Source organism: Ostrea edulis, chromosome 10 (genome assembly GCF_947568905.1).
Source record: "Ostrea edulis chromosome 10, xbOstEdul1.1, whole genome shotgun sequence".
In the NCBI taxonomy this organism is placed as follows: Eukaryota; Metazoa; Mollusca; class Bivalvia; order Ostreida; family Ostreidae; genus Ostrea; species Ostrea edulis.
In genome coordinates, this window is record NC_079173.1 from 44,589,603 (window position 1) to 44,602,064 (window position 12,462).

At 35.5% G+C, this 12,462-nt stretch overlaps 2 protein-coding genes across 17 annotated transcripts in view; one reads left to right on the forward strand and one right to left on the reverse strand.

Annotated features, from left to right (window-relative positions):
• LOC125666201 (POU domain, class 6, transcription factor 1-like) overlaps nt 1-11,463 on the reverse strand; it is a 41,128-nt gene extending 29,665 nt beyond the window's left edge. For all 8 annotated transcript variants that reach the window (XR_008799075.1, XR_008799073.1, XR_008799074.1 and 5 more), the window contains exons 1-2: nt 11,252-11,463; nt 1,366-1,718 (exon numbers count right to left, since the gene is read on the reverse strand). Coding sequence is in view for 4 of the 8 variants with exons in the window: in XM_056151566.1 (XP_056007541.1) it covers nt 1,366-1,467 (102 nt within the window). In the remaining 4 variants the exon portion in view is untranslated. The remainder of the gene's footprint in view (nt 1-1,365; nt 1,719-11,251) is intronic.
• A 78-nt stretch (nt 11,464-11,541) lies between these two features.
• Nucleotides 11,542-12,462, forward strand: part of LOC125666232 (vacuolar protein sorting-associated protein 41 homolog) — a 57,824-nt gene continuing 56,903 nt past the window's right edge. For all 9 annotated transcript variants that reach the window (XR_007366597.2, XM_048899357.2, XM_048899361.2 and 6 more), the window contains exon 1: nt 11,542-11,996. Coding sequence is in view for 8 of the 9 variants with exons in the window: in XM_048899357.2 (XP_048755314.1) it covers nt 11,958-11,996 (39 nt within the window). In the remaining variant the exon portion in view is untranslated. The remainder of the gene's footprint in view (nt 11,997-12,462) is intronic.

A 12,462-nucleotide genomic window follows, 5' to 3' on the forward strand; every position in this document is an offset into this window, starting at 1 on the left:
CAGTATATCACATACATTCTGTGAAATTTTACACATCTTTCATATAAGGAGAGGGGGAAGGGGTAGAAAGAAAAGTGATATGACTTGGACCGATTTTCCTCAAAAACTAAATGAACACGCAATTTTTATAATATTTTACACAACAACCATTCAATATATAAAAATCCTCTATCAAACAACATTTAAATAAAAATCATTAGCAATGTATTAATCAATTAAGTTATGATGAATTGGATAACTGGAGCCCTGCGTTCCCTATGATACACTTAAACCTCCGTGAATTACCAGAAACAGGGTCAGACAGGACCATTTAATACAAGTTTGTTTTGTTTCACAAACAATCTCTTTTCTACTAGTCACAATTGTTGAACATCATGCACTAGCAAATTAGATAATTACTATTTTTTGGGAAGGGGGAGAAGGTTGGATGCCTGGAATTTATATACTTGAAATAAAGTATGTATACTCCTCAACAATACAAATCTAAATTACATGAAATCAGTACAACTAAAAAATTCAACCTATAATCTTTAATATGGTTATCTTCCACTGCTTACAGGAATAAAGGAAATAATTTCTAATATAGAAAATCTCTGATTACAACCTGTATGAGACTCCTTGCTTATAATCCTTATTAAAGATTGCTCTCCTAAATCCGTGTTCCCATTAAATTCCTCACACAGCTGGGCAGCCATTTCATGAACAATATCAAAAATCCTGTAGCCACATCCTTATCATATCACATAATGCTCCATCTCATTCCTATAATTTTTGTCATTTCATTTTCATTTTAAATGCCCCGCATAAATATCTAATATATATATGTGTGGATATAACTTATATATATTAAATAAACAGCAGGGAGAATGGACTTTTTTATCGCACAGAGGAGAATATTAATCTGAAAATGATATGAATTGGCATTGTGTAGTCGCATTCAAATGCTGTAACAACACTGTGCGGTGTCTTGGGTAGTGTGTGTGTGTGTGTTTATGTTGATAGTAATTGGATGATAATGCACGGTAGAGTTATTAACATAGAAATTCCTAATGAGATACCTCGACACACCTGTTTAGAAAATGCTAAACAATGTACATACATAACATATATAATATCTCACCTGATTAAGGAGGTTCTGACAACTGCCATCATGTCAGAAAGCATTCTAACCTCCACACGGAAAAGATTTCAACCAGAAATCTTGTAAAACAAGAGCTTTTTCTCCCTGAGAAGGATATATATGTGATTTTCCACCCTAAAGATTTAGGTGCATTGGTAGTTGCAGATTTGAAATTTTTCTTTAGGACAGCAGGAAATGGAAGAGGGACATCCTTATTATGAATTATGACCTAGTTTACAACTCACCTGTTTAATGATGGCCGTCTGCGCCAGCTTAGCGGGGTCCGGTTTTGTCTCGCCATTCAGGGATTCTGTTACCGTCCCCTCATCATTTGAATCCCCATCCATGTTGTCACGGTAACCGAAGGATCCCCCGGGAGGATAGTCCACGACTGGAGCCACTTTAACAAGAATTCTCCACCACACAAATAATCTTTTTATTGTTTGCAACTTTTGGGGTATTTTTTCCCCCTGGTTGAGATTTGCAGTCACAGATTTCGGTGCAGTTTTTTTTTCTCTCTACTTTGAGTTCTTTTACCTCATCACACTGATCATCACACTGATAGTCCAGGCAGGTGGTTAATAGTAATCCATTCAATCTAAATCAAAAAAGAGGTCACAAAAATATTCTCTTTTTTTAAATAATATATACCTATAAAGCCAACAATTCATATGAAATCACCAAATTCCAGAGAGAAAATTATTTCCATAGAAATTCAACAGTTGGTTTTCAGTAAATCAAAATTTGCCTTTTTTCCCCCTTTTTTTTCTTACATCCCCCCAAAAAAAATTGAAAGAAAGAAAAAAAATTAAAGTTCACAGAAACTTTTTTTAATTAATTCAGAATTTTCTCTCCTCATTAAGCATGGATTGGAATAAATAAGTGCGTGGCTGATTACGATATTATGATGAGCTGAAGGTCTGCTAAAGGAATACATCAAAATGTTAATGACAGCCTACATACACAAACTCAGCCCGACTTCTATTGGTCCGATAGAATGCCATTATAGACCGTTTCCCTCATTCAGCTTCACCCGTTCACATATCAAATGGAGGCCCTAGCAGAGGAATCATAGTCTGTTTCTAAAACGATCTCGATACGATTCTCCCCTCCCCCCTCCGATAAAATAGAGGACCATTATAACAGAGGGCCAATTCCCTGTAAAATCCACATAACATATGATCAACCATTGAAGAATGGGATGTATGTGTGTGTGTGTGTGACTCTCTCATCTTAATATGATATCAATATGATTAGTTTCAAATGAAGAAATTAAAAAATTCTTTTCACAGTGCACAAGATCTTATTATATATGTATCAAATTTTTTGGGGGATGGGGGATTAGCCTATAAAACCCACACTGTTATATTCTCAGTCTCCAGAGTGTTTGTTGCAGTGTGTTGATATCCTCGGAATTGATCTTCTCCTCATCTAATTACACAACAAACAAACAACCAGCCACTTACACACATCTCATCTACTGATCATCTAATTACACAACAAACAAACAACCAGCCACTTACACACATCTCATCTACTGATCATCTAATTACACAACAAACAAACAACCAGCCACTTACACACATCTCATCTACTGATCATCTAATTACACAACAAACAAACAACCAGCCACTTACACACATCTCATCTACTGATCATCTAATTACACAACAAACAACCAGCCACTTACACACATCTCATCTACTGATCATCTAATTACACAACAAACAAACAACCAGCCACTTACACACATCTCATCTACTGATCATCTATTGATCTCAGGACTGCATTACCAACAGAAATATAATGACATGTCTATATTTGTTAATAACTCAACCCCGGAAAACTTAAAAAATTCACACAAATATTGAACCAATTTCAAATTAAGCAACAACATATAAAAGAAGAAAAAAAAGGCTTTTATTTCATTTTCAAAATTTTCCCCCAATGAAATCGTTGCACTCATTTCCAGTCGGTCTACACTGAATAACAAGCACACCAGACCCATCACAGTCCTAATAAATCACCTCCCTACCAATTACAGATAAAATCCACCGCGCTATTGATTTTTTTCTTGGAATGCATTTTGATCTCTTTTTTTTCCCCCTCCTAGATCAGGCGTTTCAATGAAGCTGTATAAATGTACATAAATTAGACAATCAGTACTCTCATTATGTCTGCAGTCGATCGAAGATGTTATATTGTGTAAATATTCTGATTATTGATCTCAGTGTTGCATGAAGTGAACTCCGAGACTCGGGGCACTGTGTATATATACACTATGAATAGAGAGTCCTGAGGATGATAAACTGTTATATAGTACTATTTTCCACTCACTTATACTGACCAATCAAAACAGATCTGCATTCATTTCCACCTTTTCTACTTGCTTTAAAGAAACAGGCTCACATTTTAAAATGTTTTTCATTTTTCATGTTAAACATTAAGAATCATAGCTTACTTAAAGGTTACAACCAAAATTTGGACCGTCTTTAAATGCAAGATATATAATATATATAATTTTGTATTTTGTTATGAAATCAAATAAAAATCCAGCCTTGTTAATAAAATTGTTTACAAAACTAGTGAAATATGATTATTAAAGCATCCTAATTTTACACAGACACATATATTTAACTTTTAGATGGAAGATTTTACCTAGAGTACTTGAAATGTGATATATACTTCGATAAGGCTGATAAGGCCAAAAAACAAAACATCTGTGTTTCCGGTAACCTGACCAGTATTAAAGACTGAGGAATCTCCAATGTGTCACAATGTAAAAGCAGGCATTAAAGTCCGAGGAATCACTGATGTCACAATGTAAAAGCGGGTATTAAAGTCTGAGAAATCTCTGATGTCACAATGTAAAAGCAGGGATTAAAGTCTGAGAAATCTCTGATGTCACAATGTAAATAAAAGCGGGGATTAAAGTCCGAGGAACCTCTATGTCATAATGTAAAAGCCTGAGAAATCTCTGATGTCACAATGTAAATAAAAGCGGGGATTAAAGTCCGAGGAACCTCTGATGTCATAATGTAAAAGCAGGTATTGAAGTCTGAGAAATCTCTGATGTGAGTCACAATGTAAAAGCGGGGATTAAAGTCTGAGAAATCTCTGCATGATGTCACAATGTAAAACCGGGGATTAAAGTCTGAGAAATCTCTGATATCACAATGTAAAAGCAGGTATTAAAGTCTGAGAAATCTCTGATGTCACAATGTAAAAGCAGGTATTAAAGTCTGAGAAATCTCTGATGTCACAATGTAAAAGCGGGGATTAAAGTCTGAGAAATCTCTGATGTCACAATGTAAAAGCGGGCATTAAAGTCCGAGGAATCACTGATGTCACAATGTAAAAGCGGGTATTAAAGTCTGAGAAATCTCTGATGTCACAATGTAAAAGCGGGCATTAAAGTCCGAGGAATCACTGATGTCACAATGTAAAAGCAGGTATTAAAGTCTGAGAAATCTCTGATGTCACAATGTAAAAGCGGGCATTAAAGTCCGAGGAATCACTGATGTCACAATGTAAAAGCGGGTATTAAAGTCTGAGAAATCTCTGATGTCATAATGTAAAAGCAGGTATCAAAGTCTGAGAAATCTCTGATGTCACAATGTAAAAGCGAGGATTAAAGTCTGAGAAATCTCTGATGTCACAATGTAAAAGCGGGGATTAAAGTCTGAGAAATCTTTGATGTCACAATGTAAAAGCGGGCATTAAAGTCCGAGGAATCACTGATGTCACAATGTAAAAGCGGGTATTAAAGCCTGAGAAATCTCTGATGTCATAATGTAAAAGCAGGTATTAAAGTCTGAGAAATCTCTGATGTCACAATGTAAAAGCGAGGATTAAAGTCTGAGAAATCTCTGATGTCACAATGTAAAAGCGGGGATTAAAGTCTGAGAAATCTCTGATGTCACAATGTAAAAGCGGGTATTAAAGTCTGAGAAATCTCTGATGTCACAATGTAAAAGCGAGGATTAAAGCCTGAGAAATCTCTGATGTCACAATGTAAAAGCGGGTATTGAAAGTCTGAGAAATCTCTGATGTCACAATGTAAAAGCGGGTATTGAAAGTCTGAGAAATCTCTGATGTCACAATGTAAAAGCAGGTATTAAAGTCTGAGGAATCTCCAATGTCACAATGTAAAAGCAGGTATTAAAGTCTGAGGAATCTCCAATGTCACAATGTAAAAGCAAGTATTAAAGTCTGAGGAATCTCCAATGTCACAATGTAAAAGCGAGGATTAAAGCCTGAGAAATCTCTGATTAATTCGATATTTGCAATCAAAATTACAAAACATAATTAAACACATGGAAGGTGTTTTAGAGGAAGGACATGGGAAATGGTTGTGAGATGAAATCTAAATCCTGTTACATTTGGCGCGCAGTAGACCTGCTCCTGGAACTGACAGTTGAAAATGCCAGCCGGGTATTATCTGGGGTTTATACTAGATACATTGTCCTAAAGTGTGAAGGGAGGAAGGTGGTGGCCAGACAGATTACCGGTGGTCAGACAGATTACCGGTAGTCAGACAGATTACCGGTGGCCAGACAGATTACCGGTGGTCAGATTACTGGTGGCCAGACAGATTACTGGTGGTCAGACAGATTACCGGTGGTCAGACAGATTACCGGTGGTCAGATTACTGGTGGCCAGACAGATTACTGGTGGTCAGACAGATTACCGGTGGTCAGACAGATTACCGGTGGTCAGATTACTGGTGGCCAGACAGATTACTGGTGGTCAGACAGATTACTGGTGGTCAGAGAGATTACTGGTGGTCAGACAGATTACCGGTGGTCAGACAGATTACCAGTGGTCAGACAGATTACCGGTGGTCAGACAGATTACCAGTGGTCAGACAGCTCAGTTGGTAGAGCGACTAACTCAGGCTGGATCTGGGTCCCGGTCTGGCCCATTATATTCCGGATATTGTCAATTATGGTCACATCCAATGATGAAACTGGTCTGAATATAACATGTTAATTATCAGGACAAAGCTCACATGATCTAGCTAAACCATTTCACAGTTTCATTCAAATACATATTCATATCAACAAGAGGTACTGTGAGTAATGCTTACTAAGAATACCCCCCGCTTACCCCAATCTCCCAAAGGGTGCTGTTAATAGGTATAAATTACCTCTTTCCTGAGTGTGAAAATATGATATGCCTTTGTAGAAGAAAATGGAAGATATAGTCCGAACACAAATCATGGCATAAACCCATAATTTTGACCTTGAGATCAAAGGTCAAGGTCATAAAGAGGTCATGAATGTACATGACACTATAGTATCATGGTGATACACCCATGTCTTATGGTATGACTATGTCAAAACCCTATAATCAATTTTGACCTTGAGGTCAAAGTTCAAGGTCATATAAAGGTCATGAAGGTACCCAACACATCGTCTCTTGGTGATACACTCATGTGTCAAATATGGTATGCCTATGACAAAGAACAAAGAAGTCATGGCCCGACACAAATCCATTGTAAAAACTTTAAATTTTGACCTTGAGGTCAAGGTCATATAGAGGTCATGAAGGTACTCGACACATCGTCTCATGGTGATCCACCTGTGTGCCAAATATGGTATGCCTAAGTCAAAGAACAAAGAAGTTATGGCCCAGACACGAATCTGCACAGACAGACAGACAGATGGTAAGACAGACAGAGTGATTCCTATATACCTCCCTGAACTTCGTTCGAGGGGTATAATTAAACTAATCTAATACACCAGTCTCGAGATGCATCAGTTATTTCCCTTTGGTGAGCTGTACAGTGAGGCGTGAAACAACTTGTTTAATACACGCGGGAGCGGGACAAATATTCATTACTGCATAACTTAATGTGCTCATAAGTTTCTCATCCACAGTTTCATCACCCAAATTTAAAGATTATAACACAACAAATGCACAAACTAAGTAAAATGATAAGTATTCCGGGAGTAATGAAAAACATGAGAATTCTTAATATATCACATTATTTCCTTGCTTCTACGGATCATATCCATGATATTATTGGCAAATATGACATTGTTAGTTTTATTTCACTTTAATTAGTAAAATATATTATTATTCGAATATTGTTTAACGACCCCCTCGAGAATATTTCACTCATACGGAGACATCACCACTGCCGTGAAGGGCTGCAAAATTTAGGCCTATGTTCGGCGCTTATGGCCATTAAGCTGGGAGGGATCTTTATTGTGCCACACCTGCTGCAACACAGGACCTCGGTTTTTGCAGTCTCATCGGAAGGACCGCTCCATTTAGTTGTAAAGCAAAGAGTACAGAGGACCTATTCTAAACTGGATCCCCACGGGATAGTAAAATATATTTCTTTCTAAAATAGACTGTTTGGTAGAAATTTCCTATATATTTTACATATTTAATACATTTTACTATCTTCCTCACTGACTGTAGGTTCACTCTGTCCCACTTTAAGCACGTGCACCTCCTACAAAGAGCTCTTATCTCGAAACTCAGCATATTGAATGTAACCTCTTTTTTCATTAATCTGATTTCAAATTTAATTTTTCCTTTTTCTAAATTCATGTACCAGTACATAAAAGTAAATTACCCATTAACACAGTTTTCTATTTATACTGTTTGTTTTTAGATTTTTAACGCATTTATATCTTTGAATTCACTGCATTTTCATTTCTTTTTTTTTTTTTGCAAATTGATTTTTTTTTTCTGCCTTAAGAGCTTCTGTCAGACCATCATTAGCTGGTCCTCCTTTTGTTGGGCCCCGATCCCCATTGAAAACTAGAAACTATATTGATTGGTTCTTGACAATGCTGGAAATTGCTATAGGTTTACCATCAAACCTCCCTAGACAACTGAATATTGATTATTCCTAACAATTTTATGCAGAAATTACTAATCAGGCATACATTGGAACTTGGAGTGCTTCCGCTATTTTTATTATCAGGGAGGGCTGGTGGTTTTTTTTTTCTTTCTTTCCTCTTCAATAATTTAGTCTTGATTTAATATGAATCACCAGTTGCCATGACGATAGATGACAGTGGATTCATTGGAGAAAAACTGCAGGCATTATAGAACGTTTAATTGGAACTTTGGATGTGCAGACTTCAGATTGAAGGCGGCTAGACTACTGAATTTAAATGCACACACACTCCCACCTTCAGCAAGGACTAACAGACACTGTTTCTCTTGCACCTACTAACACACCCCTGGCTTGTGAGACTCTTCCTTTAATGGGTTTTCACTCCGCTTTAATCTATGCATTATGAAACAAATAAAGAGAGAAACAGATATACAGAAAATTTATTTTTAAAAAAAATATATAATTATTAACTGCAAGAATAACACACAAGGAAAATTATATGGAAGAAAAGTAGAGAATGCAAGGGTACAATACTATCTTGCAATTGAAAACTTTTGAATTTTCTAAACAGTAAAATAAATTGCAGTTTTATAGTAAAACAAAAAATCTGAAAAATGCTTAAAACTGGCCTGCTGCATGAACTCGAACTTGCAATAATTGTACAGATCCACATAATTTACATGTTAACGGACTGAGATACTCAGCCAGGCTGGAGTGTACATAAGTATTGTTGATATTTAAAATTTCATTCATGTTTAAAAAGGAAGTCGGCCATTATGTAGTACACCTCCTTAACCAGTGCCTTGTATTTTCAATTCTAGTGTTGGCTTGATAGTCATGAACAGTACACCAGACTTTATCAGCCTTAAGATCCCAGGGTAGTGTGGGGGATAAGAAACTGGGAAGAGTGAAAATTTAGACCCATGTAAATCCGATTTCATCCGTTATAATATATTAGTCAGGGTTAGAATAGGTCCTCTGTGCCCCTTGCTTGCAATAAGATGTAGAGAATAGGAAAATGGGATGGCCCTTTGGATGAGATCGCAAAAACCGAGTGTCACAGCAGGTGTGGCACGATAAAGATCTCTCCCTGCTAAAAGGCTGTAAGTGCCAAGCATAGCCTAAATTTTGCAGCCCTTTACCAGCAATGGTGACGTCTCCATATGGGTGAAAAATTCTTGAGTGGGGTGTTAAACAACATACAACGAACTGTTTTAAATTATTTTGTGGCAAAAAAGTTAGTTCTTCAAATTCTCCATATCTTGTTAAACAATATACAATTACTAATCACGTCCACTTTGACATTTATGTTGTAGAGTTTCATTGTTTATGAGTATGTGGGGAGTTTTTTCCTTCTTTTTTTCTTTCTTAACATTTTGAGGGCGGTGGTTTGTTGATGTCAATCTTGACAGTTTTTAAAGGATTATAAATCTAATGATATCCATGAGAAAACTCGGACTGGACTGAGATCTTTTTAACCATTCCAGGGAATGCCAGAAAATTCAAATTTTTCTCAAACCACAAAAATAAATTTATGCTAATTACATCAATTTTATTTTATTTCTTTTTTCCAAAAAACTCAAACAAACAAAATTTCAAAGAATAATATGTATCCAAAGTTTATGATCGTAGCGTATTTTAATTACAAAAATTATTATTTGCCAATTAATGTACACTGTTCACTATGTTTTGCCATGAACTTTCAACTTTAAAATTTTTGTCAACAAGAAAAGAAATGGCTAGCATTTATGAAAGTGATTTTGTAACGAAGATTGTGTGCATGTGTGTGATTTTGTGTGTGATGTCACATGTGTGTGATTTTGTGTGTGATGTCACGTGTGTGTGATTTTGTGTGTGATGTCACGTGTGTGTGATTTTGTGTGTGATGTCACGTGTGTGATTTTGTGTGTGTGATGTCACATGTGTGTGATTTTGTGTGTGATGTCACATGTGTGTGATTTTGTGTGTGATGTCACGTGTGTGTGATTTTGTGTGTGATGTCATGTGTGTGATTTTGTGTGTGTGATGTCACATGTGTGTACACATTTATATATATATATTATTGTAAATGTCTGAAAATAAGGAGATATATCAAAACATTGATATCGGAAAAAATTCTAAATCCATATATCTAGGGGAGAGGAGGGATAAGTTTCTGTCATCGAGTGAAAACAACAATTAAGCGAGTGTTAAAAACTACATAATATTACATGAATTTTAATGAACATTTAATAATTTTAATGTATACTTTCATTTGTGAATAAACAGTAGAAAAGGTATTGAGAGTGTCAATTATAATGGTATGAATTGGCTTGTTAATTGATTAGTTTCAACATTCATCACATTTAGTTTTAAAGGGGGGGGGGTTCTTGGTGAAAACTATATGTGAATTGAGTTTTTTGTCAGGCATTGAACTTTTGATCTCGCCCCATAAGCATTAAAAAAAAAAAAAAAAAAAATGGGTAGATTTTTGATGGATGCACCCTCTCAGCTCATTTTAATGTTCTTTAAAAATTTGATACAACTTCTTATAGAGCTAATATTTAAATACATCATATTTCTATGTCAGTCATGTTAACTTTGATATTTCTATCTATTTTTCTCTTGTGTCAAGCAATGAATTTTTAGAGAAAGTCCTTTACTTTTAACTTTAATCTCATTTCCCCTCTCTCATTCTCTCTCCCTTTCTCTCTCTCATGTGATGCAATGAATTTTTACAGAAAATCCTAATGTTTTAAAATATATATCTCTTTTACTCCTTTTTTCTCTTTCTCTGCCTATCTGTCTCTTCTGTAATGCAATGAATTTTCAGAAGATACCAAACATAAATACAGTTTTAAATCAACAGCACTGGGCCTATTGAATATGAAATAATAAATAATTAAACACTATACCGAGAGGGAGTGTGTAAGATATATTATGATAATATTTATTAACTGGAAATTCATGTGGGCCACTTGTGTAACACAACACAAATAAAAAAAATTCTTTCTTTCTCTTTTTTTTCAAAAAACACGGATTTTGACGCCGCGCCCAACATTCAGCATCCATCTCTCATCATCAGCCATCTTTGAAAAAATCCAGAAAATGCGATCGATTCCCACCATTTTCTATTTTTCATTCACAACAAAGGAAGATGGTTGATACATGCCAGTGATATTTATTCCGACAAAATATACTTAATACATTATCGCTATCTGCACTTATAAATTATGCTAATACTTTTTTCATAATATATGAAAATGTATATTTTCTCTTCAACAAACACTTACCTGCATTCCGAGCACAGCTCCTGAAGAAATTCTCCAAAAGCAATCAATCTGTAGATTTTTCTTGTCACGTCAACTTGTCCAATTCTTCAATTTTATAGATTTGCAAATAATAACATTAATTTATGCCGAGAGAGGATACCTAACTATAAATTATGCTAATGAGTAGGTTCTATATAAATATTACAATGACATTGAACCAGGCTGACCCGGGGAAAGTAGTTCCGTTCATTCAAGAACGTGTTACTAAATTTGGAAACCGCTTTGATGCTATCAAATTTCCCCGAATTACGTCATTTTCAATTCGGGAGCAATCATTGTTTGAAGATAGCCTTGACCATTATAAATTGATTAAGTTTACTTTGCGATAAATCTGATTGAAATGCAACTTATTTACTTGTTTAGTAGCTTAGAATATGTAAAAGAATATGTATTTACAGTGAGTGTGCTTAAAAACCGATTTCAAGTCAAGGTAAATCTTATTATGATCCCCGCTCTGTGTTTCAAAACAAAATAGTGCTTAGAAATAACATGTCTGTAGGTTATATAATACTGTATTCAAAATGCATGACACATTATATTTGATGACCATACAAAATTTATGCATTTGAATTAGCCTATGTCCTATCAGAAACGTTTTGCGTTTCATTTCAAGCAACATTCGCCTACGAATAATGAGGGATTTACCACGATCATGTGACATAACAAAATGGCGACTTCCACTCCGGATAAACGTCAAGTAGACCCAGTAAAGAACTTTTATTTTATTTTTATTTTTTGGATAGTTTGTAAAACGAGTTCTTGTCTTTTCATACAGCATGTCATTCGATGCTACATTTTAGGCACTAAGAATATTTTTTCTGGAATAATGAATGTTATTTGTCTGCAATGAATGAATCGTAATGATAATGTTGATATGTTGATGATACTACCATTAGGATGAGCGCAGCGCAGATAAGTATATGCACTCTTCAACATCAGTATTGTCCTCCTGAAAAGGAAAGAAATAATATGATTACGGTGTGACCGTTGGGGCGAGCGCAGCATATCTGAATACATTTTCAAAAAATATATATTGAAAACAAGGAAAACTGATTAGGATTACTGTCTTGCTCTTCTCGCCAATGTAGGAACCAGTTTAGCGGGAAATGCAACGAGCGTGTTGTGACGTAGCATGGTAGTTGTGACATGACTGTTTACATTTCTTTAGACAA